We start from the raw sequence: 15,070 nt of genomic DNA on the forward strand, positions 1-15,070 counted from the left end.
TTTAGATGCCAGTGGTATTTGCCGATCATGGCGTTGATGTCGAAGGGGTTAATCTTGGAGGGACAAATGTCGATTCCAATGGGCTCCATGCAAACACTCCGGCTGCTCATTCGAGCGTCATGACTTGCACGAATTCTGTAAGGAACAAAAGTATCAAAATGAATACGATGATGACACTGGATAGCAATTAAAGTTCCAGATAATGATGATGTAGGGAGCCTAATGTGAACAATAACGATGGGGTAGTATCGGCGTCATCCGAGAATGACAAAACAAATGCAATTCTAGTGATGTGAAAACTGACAAGAGAGTTATATCGTTTCAAAATATCTAAAATATAATAGAAAAAAATCACAAGCAAGAACAAAATATAATCTATATAGATATGATGCAAATTATGTGTAGCCTATAATGGTAATAGTTACGTACACTGAGAGGGCAATTAACTATGTAGGCACAACTTAAATCTTACGACAGTAGCGATAATACATTGCATTATGTATACTCTAAGAAAGAGGGAGTGTTGATATTGGACATTAATTTCTTCTGAGATTGGGGTTGCGGAAGTATATATCCGGAGACAGGAGCAAGTTTGAAAAGTGAAATGAATTTGGAAGAGATATGTGGCGCCAAAATTGATCTGCAAACTTGCTATCTTAAGGAAGCACGCATTGTAGCATGTTGTAGAATGTTGACATGTTCAAAATATTTCATGATAGTTTCATAATATGTCGGACATAAATGTACGAACGAAAAAAAAAAAATATCCTACTATCCATGAACGAGAGATGAAACGAGGAAATGATCAGAAAAGTTAAACGAAAAAAAATGCAAACGTGTACGATCGATGCACGACCTCACCTTCGTACTCGATTTTACCGTCGCCGTCGATGTCGGCGTCATTCACGAACTCCGCCACCTCGTCCTTGTCGATTCCCAGGCTGACGAGCACATGATGGAGAACCGAATTTCTGCGATGAACATTGTCGATAGTTATTTAATCACTATGGTTACAAAGATTATCCAGAAGTCTGACTCCAAGGAAAGCTTTGTTGAACTTGGTTAATTTTGTGACAATCTGTGGTACATCTAGTATCTTACTATGTATAGAGAACCTGGGAATGTACGATTGCAGTAGAAAGGATGGTAATGGTGTAATATCAACAGTAGTAGGCCTCGTAGTAGTAGTAGTGATGATGATGATAACGATGATGATAATGATACTACTACTACTACTACTACTTTTAATGATGATGATGACGATGATAATAATAATAAAGAATAATGACAATAATAATAATATTGTTAGAGTAGAAACTCACTTATATTGGAAATTTGTTGACAAAAAAGATGTGTTACTGGAAATAAAATTTCATTGAATTTCATCAAATATTCAGCTGTTAACGCCATAAAGTGCAGCCTTCATCAAAAGTTGAACACCAATTTTAATAATAATGTTCCTAGAGTTGATTGGTGACCTTTGAACTCACTCGATATATCCTTGTCCAAACTTGTCGAACACCCTGAAGGCTTCCCGAATCTCCTCCACGTCGGTTTCTTCCTCCATCTTCTTCGTCATCACCATTAGAAACTCCGAGAAGTCGATCTTCCCGTTTCCTAAAACCATTGAGGACAAGAAAAAGAAGTCGATAATACTCGAGACCGATGAAGTTTGTCGCTTCACCTACCGTCAGTTCTAATTTAGACCTCGTTTACAGTGAGTGAAAAGCCCGGCCTTCATTTCACTGTAAACGCGCAAAAGGCCAAATGCGGTACCAAAATCGGCCGCGAATGTGGCCAAGCTCGGGAGGTCCGTTAACAGTCCGCGGCTTGGCCCGTCCTGCACTGTAAACGGGGTCTAGATAGACGATATTCAGCATCACTATCAACATCCTCAATTGACTGCAACCATTCTGGAAAAAAGTTTGCGACCGACAATGACCGATACAGCATGTCAATATTGTGGTCTGACCTTCGCTCATTGCCATTTTCATCTTATTTCAACACGGTAATAAAAAGGAATTTGCTCAGCCATCGGCTGTTATTCTCCAAGTCCGTGCATGTATACAATTAAAAAAAACAGCAACAACATAGATTCATACCATACAAATGATGCACAGGATAGAGTGCGTTAGTGGAGATGTAGCGCACTCGAGGGACTTACAATTGTGAAACATGCACGAGGCGAAGCCGAGTGCATGTTGCACTACATTGTAAATACCCTCGAGTGCGCTGCATCTCCACTAACGCCACGAAATAATCATGTGCATCATTTGTTTTATGAAATGGGTCGAAAACTAACAGCATTTTTCACGTACACAGTACCTTTGTGGGTCATACCAGTCAGCTACATGTTGCACTCGCTCAAGAGTATGATGTCCGAAGTTGTTCGTCCCAAACATTTACGCACGTCGCACTCGGAAATCCCGCACATATATGTACTGTACGTATAAGAGTATACGTACGCCACACATGTTATGCACAGAAGAAAGGCCGGCCGGCAGCCCGAACTAGAAGTTGTTTACAGGATTGACAGCGCATATAGTAGGGCCAAAACCATTAAAAATGTACAATTCAGGTTTTGAAATTTTGAAAAAATAAAGTTTTCTCAAAAACATTCCGACAACGAAAAATTGCTAGAGGATACACTGAATTTCAACTTAAACAAAAATGAGCAACAAATATTGCAAACTTTTTATGTTCTGAAATTTGAAGTTGAACATGAAAATTTCATCACTGTAACTTACGTTACTGCGCTTATTTTTTCTTTGACCATATTCATTCTGTTTAGGGATGGACAATTTAACTATCCTTCTATTGGTGGATAGTTTCGAAGATATGACCATTCTTATTTCAATGTGCCTGCTATATTTTCCATTCATTTGATGAGTTGCTGTAACCGTGAATTAAGATATTGATAGATATGATGGAGGTAGTTAACTATGTAAAGTTAGATTGTTTCCTGTGGTTTTTTTATTCGTACACATAGAACTTGCAGAAAACTGCCAAATGATTTTAGATGGATTTGTCCTGCACATATTCTCAAACAATCTCAGTCACCATATGACAAATGAAAATGTGACTGTTTAAACCTTGGTAACGTTTGTTACGCATATGAGTCACGTATGTTACATGAATATATTAAACACTAAAAAAGAAGATAAATTTTAAGAGTTCTAATAAATATCAAAAGTAACAGCGTTGCAAGACCTTCAGTATTTCTGGAAGCAGATTTATTTAATTGTCGTCTGATTTTATCGTCCTTATAGTATATACATTTGGCCAAAAATGAAAAATTGGAATACAATATTTAGATTTCAAGACTTTATTTTGTCTGAATATCATGAGTTTCACTGCAAAATTACCTGTTGAAGTGCCCTGTTTAAAAGCAAAGGAATGCATTTATATAAGAGTCACAAAAGACATTGTCAAGAACCCCTAAAATGTATCAGTGTGTACTATAAACAATTGTAACGTATGTTTCAAATGTTTCCAGATTGAAATATTAATCACTCGAAAGTGGAGATGCATTGGAAAGTGCATTAAAAAGGAATGATGCATCGCTAAACAACATTGCACAGTGTGAGTGCACAAACTGGTCAGCACTTAACTGTTTAGCATATTAAAGTTTACATCAATAAGGTATATCAGGCATAAGAGTGAAAAATGTGAAATAAATCACATCGAGCCTATGAAGTTTAAAATGCAAACACCAGCACTGCTTTATGATTAATAATGCATGATTATCACGAGTTTCATTAATGAATAAACCATGCATTATTGTTGCTTAAAACGTACAGATTTCTTGGCACATTATTCAATAATGTGCTAAGAAATCTGTAAGTTTTAAGCAACAATAATGCATGGTTTGGGTAATAGTCACAAAAATACAGAATTATGAACAATTTAAGAGTGGTCACGTAAATAGACAGCTTTCTCACGGTTTTAGATTGAGAGTATAACTGACCTATGACACACTAGTCTATAAAGACAAGAATGATAAACACAAAAAGGCGCACCTTTCATAATTTGGATACCCCCCCCCCCCCTTTTTTGGGGGGGGGGGGGAGGCAATGGAAAAGGCATAGAAATGTCAGAAGAACAAATTGCAGTTCTTCTATTTCCATTACATAGAATAAAAGTTCGGTGACCTATAAAATGTTTTCAGTGGACATCATTATAAAAGACAACTGTAAACTCACAATCTAGTATTTTTCTGCAAAAGGCAACTTTCAATAAAAGGCATACTGGGTAAGAGCCAGTGTAGGAGAGAATAATGCAAAAGTGGCGAGTTGTATTATAGTGAAATTATATAAAAGTTGGTATAAGAGCGTTAGTATGACGCTTTCTTCTATTTTCTTGGTTAAACTTCATATTTTCATTATATATCTCGGAATAGTTAGATTGGGTAGAAATTTTCATGGATGATTTTCGGTGCATAAACAAGGAAATTTACATATATTTCATCCTTTCAATTTGATATCTACAAGCCAACACTTTTATACAGTACTTTTCATTGTAAAGCATACATAAGTATACATCATTAGCAAATTTTTAAATTTGTGAATCAATTTCCTTGTCAATCCTTGTCAATCAAGTCGACATTATCACCTTCATTCACCCTTTGCTGAGATCGGTTTAAGTCTTCTTTTATTTTCTTGCCGAACGCTCTGTGCTTTTTAACTCTTTCATTTTTTTTTCTGCGCTCTTGTTTTTCCCAACTCTTAAGATTTTCCACAGGAACGTAATACTTTTTTACACGTTGTTTCTCGGATTTACTCTCTAAAAAAAATCGAGTTAAAGTATTCACTCTTAATGGGGTGAATAAAAAAAAAGAGTGAATTTAGAGTGAAAATGTTCATTTTCACTCTTTTTAGAGTGACCTCAGGGACCACTCCTACATCTTCGAGTGATCCCTGAGGTCACCCCAAAATGAGTGAAAATGAACTTTTTTTCACTCAAAATTCATTCCAATTTTACTCTAAATTCACTCTTTTTTTGTATTCACTCCATGAAGAGTGAATATTTTCACTCATTTTTTTTTAAGAGAGTACGGAAGGCTTCTTCTCCAATCTTTTCCTTTTTCCTTCATCAGTAATCGGCCTGAATCTTGGCTCTTTATTTTCCCATTTTGACCTCTAGGAACCGAAGGAGTAATGATAAGATTCCCTTAACAGAGAAATAAGAAAATCCATACTGCAAATCAGTAATAAGATATTCTTACATAATTACGTAACCTACGTTACCTCTAATTACAAGGAATGAAATGTCACATAATGAATTTGGTAGACTACAGTCACTATAACTTTGAAGTAAATGATATGATAATTAAAATGAAAACCATTATTTTCATCATTCATATATCATTAACATACATATTGGATTGATTTTGATAGAGTGATTGAAACCTACGTTACCAGGGTATTCAGGGCCTCATTGACAATGATTATCGCCAAAAAGAATGGTTAGTGCAAGCGTAAAATTGAAATATGTTTTTCATCTGTTTATTTATGGATATTAGTCTTTTTTAGGATAAAGCTTTGGTGAAAAGTACGACAGTGTACATGCAGATGTAAAATTGAAACCTACGTTACCTTAAGTGAAACCTACGTTACAATATTGACCCTATGTTTAAGTACCTTAATGTTGTATAAATATCTGAGTGTGATGTAAACTTATCATTCTCCTCGACAAAACAAACACCAAAGTACTTGCTTATAGTAAAAAAGTACCAATATTTGAATGTGATTACGCTAAACATGACTTTGAAAATATATATACCGTTCGCTCAGAACTAAAAAGATCTCGTGCAGTCCATTCCCTGTGAGTCGTCAACGTGACGTGCCATTTTGTCGCAAGGACTGTTTCTATGCAACTATGGAGTAAGATGGCTCTAGATAGCACTTGTTATCGATGAATGGTTGCAATGTTAGTGAATCTAATTAAGATTATTTTTTCGGGGGTAACGTATGTTTCGGTAACGTAAGTTACATCAGACCTTCGATGTGACTTTTTCAAGCGATTAGTAATGGCTCAAAATTGAAAACTCAGTGGAGAGATTGGGGTACCGTATGCCTATGTTTGGCATCTTCCTTGTAACATTTTCATTTTTAATTTTCCATAGCGGTGGTAACGTATGTTTCATTTCTTAACCATACGGTCTGACACATATTAGTGCTTGAAGCTTTTTCTCTGCAGCAGATAACCAGGTGGCACAACTATTGTTTACAGCATTGGACGAGACATTTTCTAAGTTTTTAGGACGGATAATTCACAATTTCAACCCCAGGGAATGTTTTAAAGGAAAACTTGAAATCATGGTAACGTATGTTTCACAGGCCTTTGCGACAAATTTGACTTGTAAAATAATTCAACTGAACAGTTTTCAATTATATTTCTTTTTATTCTATCGTGTAGGCAAATGGCTTAATTTGCCTTAGAACAAGTTTTAATGAAAAAAGATCATGCTTTCATTTGCATAATAGTAACATATCGGCAAAACTATTAATTTGCGACATGCTGTTTTTGGCGGGTTTACCATCTTTATGAATGCATAACTTCCGAAAGAATCATAACTGGATGTTCAAATTCTCGGCAGTTCTAGTTAACAATGTACTAACGGTAACTATTACCCGAAACTTATGACAATCGGTCGTTGCTTTATTTTTTCTTTGGTAAAACTATTGCGACAAGTATTTCACTAAATTGTACATATTTAGTGGTTTTGAACCAGTAGCGCGCGACGCACTTGTAACAACTGATTGAGTGCGCACTGCTAGTGTAAACATTGTGACGTCAGGCCGTGCATGTTAGTGAGAAATTAATACACGCACACGTGACTCATTTCAGCGCTTCCAATTGGCTACATTCTTGAACCCATTTTATAATATTTATTATAAAATGGGTTCAAGAATGTAGCCAATAGGAAGCGCTGAAATGAGTCACGTGTGCTTTGGTTATTTTAGTCCCATTGCACTGCGTGTTAAATCCTATTGCCGATCGTCTGTGCGCGCGGTGGCTCCTTTGAATTGCATGCATACGCGCTGTCAATCCTGTAAACAACTTCTAGTTCGGGCTGCCGGCCGGCCGGCCTTTCTTGTGCATAACATGTGTGGCGTACGTATACTCTTATACGTACAGTACTTATATGTTCGGGATTTCCGAGTGCGACGTGCGTAAATGTTTGGGACGAACATCTTCGGACATCTTGACCCACAAAGGTACGTGAAAAATGCTGTTAGTTTTCGACCCATTTTATAAAACAAATGATGCACAGGATTATTTCGTGGCGTTAGTGGAGATGCAGCTCACTCTCGGGTATTTACAATGTAGTGCAACATGCACTCGGCTTCGCCTCGTGCATGTTTCACAATAATTGTAAATACCCTCGAGTGCGCTACATCTCCACTAACGCACTCTATCCTGTGCATCATTTGTATACTGATGCATGGTTGTTTTAGCCAATAGGCGTCTCGTACTGGGTGCGCGAACGCTTGCTTAGTGCGCGAATCTTTGTTACAAGTACGCGTACTCTTGCTACAAGTGCGCGATAACATGTTTGTACCACTGTGACTCAGCGTGCGGCCAGTAAAAATCAACACATAGCTCTCAACCAATGAGATCGCAGGATTCTCGCTACCCATTCTATAAATTTTAATGCCATAGCAATGATTAGAAAAAAAAAGAAGAAGAAAAAAATCACCAAGAGAGAGAGAAATATATATATATATATATATATATATATATATATATACATATACATATAACAGCACATGGAGAAAATACAGACATTGACAAGAGATTGACATAAAACAGATGTCAATGATACTCATCGCCTAATATGATATGAAAATTTATGATATACTGATATGATATAATATGATATATAAGTGAATATTAGACTACAACTGCTGCTGTTTTAAATGAAATCTTCTTCGAGAACACAAAATTCTCAACTCTACTGCTCACACATTTCATTTTGCTTAAATGCTTTAACCCCCCTCCCTTATTCCTTCAGCTCCATGCCCTTAACTTCTAATCCATCCCTTTTGTGTTCTTTGTTCTGTGTCCCTATATAGCCCTTCCCTGACTGTGCTTGTTGTGTGTAGTCCTTATGCATGTTATGTTTTTGCTTTCACTGCCTGTTTGTCATTTTGCTTATGACGAAGATTCTGCAAGGATTGAAAGCCAGGCCACCTTTTAAAGGGGCATTCCGGACGATTTTCATAATTTGACATCATGTAGTACATAAATCAACAGCTCCATGTATAGATTCGTGGAATTTATTGTGGTCCTTTAGCAGAGAAACCAATAAATTGAAAATCTTAAACAAATTACACCGAACAGTGTTGATGACATCAGAGCCTCATATATTTCAGAAATGTAGCAGTGTAATTCCATTACAATACCGCTTGCTCAACAAGTTCACCTGTGAAAAATCTATGCATGCCTTCTTCTTTTGTTCTGCTTCCTCGAGCCCGAACTCATGCATTCTTATGGTGAGGCTGTCATGTCATCATCCTTGTTCCTTGCAATTTGTTGTAAATTTTGAAAACATTCTCATTCCTTATCCCAATCACTATAAATTCTGAAACTCTGTACTCAGTTTGACTAATTTATAGTTGTTCAAATGTAAAAGTCTGAAAATCATCCGGAGGTCCCCTTTAACTACATTTTATTTTCGTATACTCTTAGTCTTCTACTTTATGTCAAAATCTGTGTCCATTTGAAAAACGAAATGAAAGTGGTGATGCTAACAATGACGGTGATTATGATATAGGCCTGTATAAGAATGATAAGATGGATGATGAATGATTGTCATTTTTTGGACTACCGAGAAGAAATAGCACCAAAAATCCTCTAACAATGTCATGTTTATATTATTGAAACATTTACACTTTGAGAGCATGAGTTAGTTACTTAGCGTACTTCCACAGCACCTTGAAATTGACATAAATGAATAGTGATACAGTAGACCACATTGGTCGAAATTTCGTTAAGTGTACAATAATGTTCCCTAAAAACTAAAAACTGTGTCTAGGGTCGATAATCAATTAACTAAAGCCCTCTTCTCCTAAAAATTATTATTATCAGGTTATTGTAACACAACAGCAATTTAGGACAAAGGGTACACGTTTCTTGTCTTCATTTCACGTTACAAAAGGCAATTTAGGAAAGATTACATCCTGAAAAGGAGTAGTATCATGATGTAAGATAACAATAAAATGGTATATATATATATATATATATATATATATATATATATATGTGTGTGTGTGTGTGTGTGTGTGACGGGGAATGACTTGCAGTATAGACGTTGCAGTGATGTTCACTATGGCCTTTATTTCCCAAGCTTTCGACTGTGTAACCAGTCTTTTTCAAGGGCTTATAAGGCGTTGGGATTTGCTTGTTGTGAATATATATAATTATATATATATATATATATATATATATATATATATTCACATACATATATATACAAACTTGTCTTAACGACCACCTATCCATAGCGGCCACCTGTCTTATAACGACCAAATTTTCGCCTCCCTTGGGTGGCCGCTATAGACGGGTTTGACTGATATATGTTTTCTTTTCATTGTAACTGACCATTTATGTCGACTTCATTGACGATCTCCTGCACTTCGCTCTCCGTAGGGTTGAGTCCCAGTGATCTCATCGCACTGGTTAGTTCCTTTGACGTGATCTCGCCATCTCCGTCCTTGTCGAACAGCGCGAAGGCCTGTTTGAAGACTGTCAGATAAATCATTATTATTATTATGATGATTATTGTTATTATGATTATGTTTTTCAAATTCATGAAATTCTTCCGTCGAGATGTTTTTTATTGCAACTGATTGACAAATTGCCCTACATCGACGTAAATAAGCACTGAATTGATCAGTGTTTTAGTAGTAGCCATGATAAAAAATCATGTATGTACGCCCATGATTTTTTTATCATGGCTACTACTAAAACACTGATCAATTCAGTGCTTATTTACGTCGATGTAGGGCAATTTGTCAATCAGTTGCAATAAAAACATCTCGACGGAAGAATTTCATGAATTTGAATAACAAAGCAGTACCCGCTGCATGATATAAGGATTAGAACCAACACTTGCTGTCGGGCGAAAGCTCGGTGGTCTAGTGGAGATGACGCCTGTCCGGTGATCAGGAGGTCGTAGGTTCGAATCCTGCTCGAGTATGTACGCCCATGATTTTTTTTTTATCATGGCTACTACTAAAACACTGATCAATTCAGTGCTTATTTACGTCGATGTAGGGCAATTTGTCAATCAGTTGCAATAAAAACATCTCGACGGAAGAATTTCATGAATTTGAATAACAAAGCAGTACCCGCTGCATGATATAAGGATTAGAACCAACACTTGCTGTCGGGCGAAAGCTCGGTGGTCTAGTGGAGATGACGCCTGTCCGGTGATCAGGAGGTCGTAGGTTCGAATCCTGCTCGAGTATGTACGCCCATGATTTTTTTATCATGGCTACTACTAAACACTGATCAATTCAGTGCTTATTTACGTCGATGTAGGGCAATTTGTCAATCAGTTGCAATGATTATGTTTATTATTGTAATTATTATTATTATTATTAGTAGTAGTAGTAGTAGTAGTAGTAGTAGTAGTAGTAGTAGTAGTAGTAGTAGTATCAAATAATTCCAACATTTTGTCAGGGTAGCCCACTCACCAATAAGAAGCGGTCTTCCATGGAACCATAAATGATATTGATGAACATTAAATACTATATAGTAGCAAAACGCATACAGAAGATAATTGCAAAGTAACATAAAGAATACAGTGTATATTGATTATGCCACAACATGAGTTCATCAATGCGATTTAACAATTAAAACGCTAAATACAAAATTTAAATATCCGGTGTAAGCTTCTTGAAAGAACACAGTCACTAGAACCATGTCATCTCTTTATTTTTTTTTTTTCTTCTGTTTTGGTTTCAGGAAAGACTTTGAGATCGCCACGACAACTGTGCTCTCTGAGACGTGATTGAGGTCACTCTTTGAAAGCTCAATCTGCGCAGCGTTTGACACGTCTTCTTCTTCTCTGACGTCACGCCATAGTCCATGTAAAGGACGAGTCTCTGTTGAATGTACCCTAGTATGTAAACTCAGACACGATGAAGATTTACGAAGACTTGTAAGTGCCAACGAGAAGAGAAGATAAGACCTCTCATTTTTACCTCTTTGGTCCGAGAATTCACAATGATCTCACAACTCGCCATGGATCTCGCCTTCACCGATGCGATATGTCGAAAAGGTCTGATTTCTCTACTTATCGCCTTTTCATACTGAAGAGATCAACAAAATGAAACGAAATCTTATCTTCCATTTTTTCCCTGACACGCAAGGCTGTGTTAAGATGTGCTCTCTTTAATGAAGTTGACAAAAGCTTACTTTTTTTTCGTCGTTTTTTAAAAGCCAAATAAATACGTATAGTTTGAAGACAACATGACACGTGCAGCCTTGTCTATTGTAAGATCGGTATGTGAAGTTGTTCTAATGCAAATGCCACGATTTGTGAGTTTAGATTCGAGGCTACATCATCTATACGGGACAAGGCAAAATATCTTGAACAAATTGCGAAATGACAGAAAGAACATAAAGTCTTTTACCACTAATTGAAACGAAAAATGTGTAGGGCTTGCTGAAGCACATTCGAGCAAAGGGCAAAGTAAGTTCAGCCGTGTTGGTTGGTATCTGCATATTATTTATAGTGTCGCATGTTGTCATAAGCCAGTGCAGATATCCTATCAAAGTTGCGATGGAAAAACTAATCATTGTCACGCGTTCATTGATTATAAATAGATGTTTTACTGTAGCTCTCCGAATAGGTACGATTGCATTGATCGATCGGTAGTGCCGCTGCCCATTATAGGCAAATAGATGACCAGCTGAAATCCCTCGCCGGCTGATACGTTTCTTGCAGTTGGTCGATCATTGCACCGATCGATCGACGCGATCTACACAGAGCTACAACAATAACAACTCTTGGCATTTATTACACTCTCTCCATACAAAATATCATGCAACTTCCCCTGCTCAAAATGACTGTATTTTTGAACAAGGAGCTATGCGATTATGCAACTTACTCCAGGCCAACATAACATAACGTCTTTTCAGAGTTGCAGCAACTTATCTAGAGTCGTTTCAATTCTTTCTTATTTTTAAGTTTCCTCAACATAGGCATAGGTTCCTTTGACTGTTGATAAAGTACTGCGCACTTTTATACGGGGTTGGAGAGGAAAACACTGACAATTAAACTGCAACTGCAGAGACGGCAAATACATCTAGTCATTGCAGTCGAGACGATTATCATACCTCGGTTTTTTCTCCATAGACATGATAGACTTACACTTGACTAACGACACAAGTAGGCCTAGATGATAGAAACAAGAAAACATTTAAGCAGCATTTAGGTAGAATTGGACGAGTATTGCAGAAATAACGTCGGTTGTAATGTGTTTGCATATACAGGATTACATCATCAAACCTTTTGAATAACTCAAAATGTCACTTTATTTACACGACCCAAGTGAAGTCACTTCCATCGAACTCTGCAATGGACAAAAATGCATAGGTATGATTCTTTTTCTGAATTAAACCCTTAAATCCCCCATCCCCGGCCCAAGATGGGTCACAAAGAAATATGATATAGCTACTGTGCTCTACTGCGTAAAAATTGAGATCGAATTTAAAAAAAAAAAGCAGAACGATCAAGAGGAAAAATGCCGAGACATCTTGCATAAGATGCATTGAAACACATGAAGTCAGATTTGATTTGATTAGATTTCCTGACTTCATAATGATTATGTTTCATTGCATCTGATGCAAGATAATATATAGTCTCGGCATTCCCCCCCCCCCCCCCTTGACCGTTCTGCATTTGCTAAATGTCGGTACTGTTTTGGCGAGGGTCCAGGGAGGTGAGCTGTTTTTTGCCACAAACAATGGACGAACCAGCCAGAAAGAAGCGAGTCTCCTTTTGTTTCATATCAAATCGACACCTGTATTCAGTCTGGTAAAGGCGCGCCAGAAATCGATAAAAATTGACGGCTTACGCACGAACCAACACACAAGGCGACAAAGAACTCTTACACGCCATGATCTTTCAAATTCAATTGTCTCTTCGAGGCAGAACAATATATTACGATGCTCTTCATCGGGTTATGTTTTTAATTCAACGAAGAACGAAACCATATCATTATTATTATTGTTATCACAAGACTATTTTTTAAAACTAGATTGATACTACGCCTTGTTACATTATCTGACAGAGTCGAATCGTGATAGATTGTTAGATAATGTTATTGTGCATTACGCAGTTTTAAAATATACATTTGATATCTAAATGTTGTCTTCTCGTATGTTACATCTTGTTTCTGGTCATTAATATACCTTGTACATTGCATTACTAAGGAGTCTACATTCTACAAGTTTCTGCATTTTAGTAGTTTCTTCATTTAATCATGTTATTAATATTTGTTTATGTATTCGTCTATTTCCATCTCAAGTTGACTGCTTTGTGTTGTGAAATGTGGAACACGGAACAGATTACATGTATGCATATATAAATCATATATATATATATATATATATATATATATATATATATGATATATAATCTTTTTTTTTTCTACTTGCTCCACAGAGTTACTTACCCGTTACTTGATGATCGCCAGGCAGCTCAGCTGTTATAGCATCTCTCAATTTCGCCGCCTGGAATAGACAATGTAACATCACAGTAACACTCTTGTTATAGATATCGCATCATTGCACTCTCTGAGAGTTTCGTTTCCTATTGACCGATTGACCTAATAATACAAATGTTTGCAGGCCTTATTACACACGAGCCGCAAGAAGCAATTATCAGCCTATAGCAAGACATGATAAATCATTAATTCTTCAACCTCCCATCTTTTCTATATGGCAGTCATGCATGTAAAACCGAAATGTTGGTAACTCGAATATTCTGTGCGCATCAATCGCTGAACAATATCACTAACGCCACGCACAATAGCACTAATTAACAACGAAACCGTATCAAAGAATGGAATGGAAAAAAAAAATCCTTCTTCACCTAAATGTCTTTGCGCTGTTTGTCATCATCGCTTGTTTGTTTTGTGATTCGTCCGTGACATTGTAAAACATTTGCCAAGTTCTTGTAGATATTCGTGTTATTTTGTTGTTCTCGTTGTTGTTGTTGGGTTGATACTTTTTCTGAAGCTGCTGTGCGCATCTACCAAACGATTGAACTTAACTCAGCTGCTTTAACACACCGACCGGTCAATAACTAATCATAGCATGTCATCGCAGTCTCACACGGTCAGATGTGATTGGCCAACTGTGGATTTCGATTGATAACATGCATGCGAGAAACCATTTTACAAATCAATTAGACTGCCGTCCCCTTTTGTTACGGGTATAGCCGTAACTCCATTCGTTTCATTCACCCATATATTCCGTTTCTTCAAAGGGTGAATAGAAGACGCATGGACCGAAACACACTCGACACAATCTCTCAAACTGAAGTATTCTCATCAGACATGTGTCAGAAGGACATTTAGAAACAGTCGTCTAATTATTATTCATGGTCATGTCACCTTGAATATCACTGCATGCAATGTAGCGCATAACGAAACACTGCATTAACATCCTAAGTAGATTATCTCCCTCAGACTATCAATGCTAAAAAATAATTCATGAGATCCCAATTAAAGAAGTATAATGTCTAAAAAAGTGCATGAATCTATAACAAGGCTTCATGGAAAATGGAACGGCACGAAAACAAGTAAAGACCAGTATTCACATATAACTTTGAGGTTTGGATAAGATATAATGTAACCATCGTGCATGTAACCGAGAACCATGGTCATGTTTATTCAACAATGTAGCAAGAGTAGTACAACTGTACCCTCGAAATTTGACATAGTTTTGCGTTACGACAGATCAGCGATATACGTGGGCGATGAAGACGAAAACAAGTATGGAAATTTTCCTTGCATAGACGAATCGCATGATTAGATTAGTATTGTGTCTT

At 36.9% G+C, this 15,070-nt stretch overlaps 1 protein-coding gene across 1 annotated transcript; it reads right to left on the reverse strand.

The window, feature by feature from the left end:
- Positions 1-106: 106 nt before the first annotated feature.
- Positions 107-9,691, reverse strand: LOC140238781 (uncharacterized). Its single transcript, XM_072318676.1, has 4 exons — positions 9,607-9,691; positions 1,491-1,617; positions 862-971; positions 107-135 (listed from the first exon to the last, which is right to left on the reverse strand). The coding sequence occupies exons 1-4, from the start codon at positions 9,674-9,676 to the stop codon at positions 107-109; spliced, it is 336 nt and encodes a 111-aa protein (XP_072174777.1). The 5' UTR covers positions 9,677-9,691.
- Between the last annotated feature and the right edge of the window lie 5,379 nt (positions 9,692-15,070).

This window comes from Diadema setosum, chromosome 15 (genome assembly GCF_964275005.1).
Source record: "Diadema setosum chromosome 15, eeDiaSeto1, whole genome shotgun sequence".
NCBI classification, from domain to species: domain Eukaryota; kingdom Metazoa; phylum Echinodermata; class Echinoidea; order Diadematoida; family Diadematidae; genus Diadema; species Diadema setosum.

Bases quoted from the DNA above. Each gene is read 5' to 3' on its own strand.
- LOC140238781 (XM_072318676.1), bottom strand. From the start codon at position 9,676: ATGAGATCACTGGGACTCAACCCTACGGAGAGCGAAGTGCAGGAGATC. The intron at 1,618-9,606 runs GTCAGTTACAAT...CAATGGTTTTAG, and splicing joins CAATGAAGTCGACATAAATG to GAAACGGGAAGATCGACTTC. The intron at 136-861 runs GTGAGGTCGTGC...TGTTCCTTACAG, and splicing joins CGGTAAAATCGAGTACGAAG to AATTCGTGCAAGTCATGACG.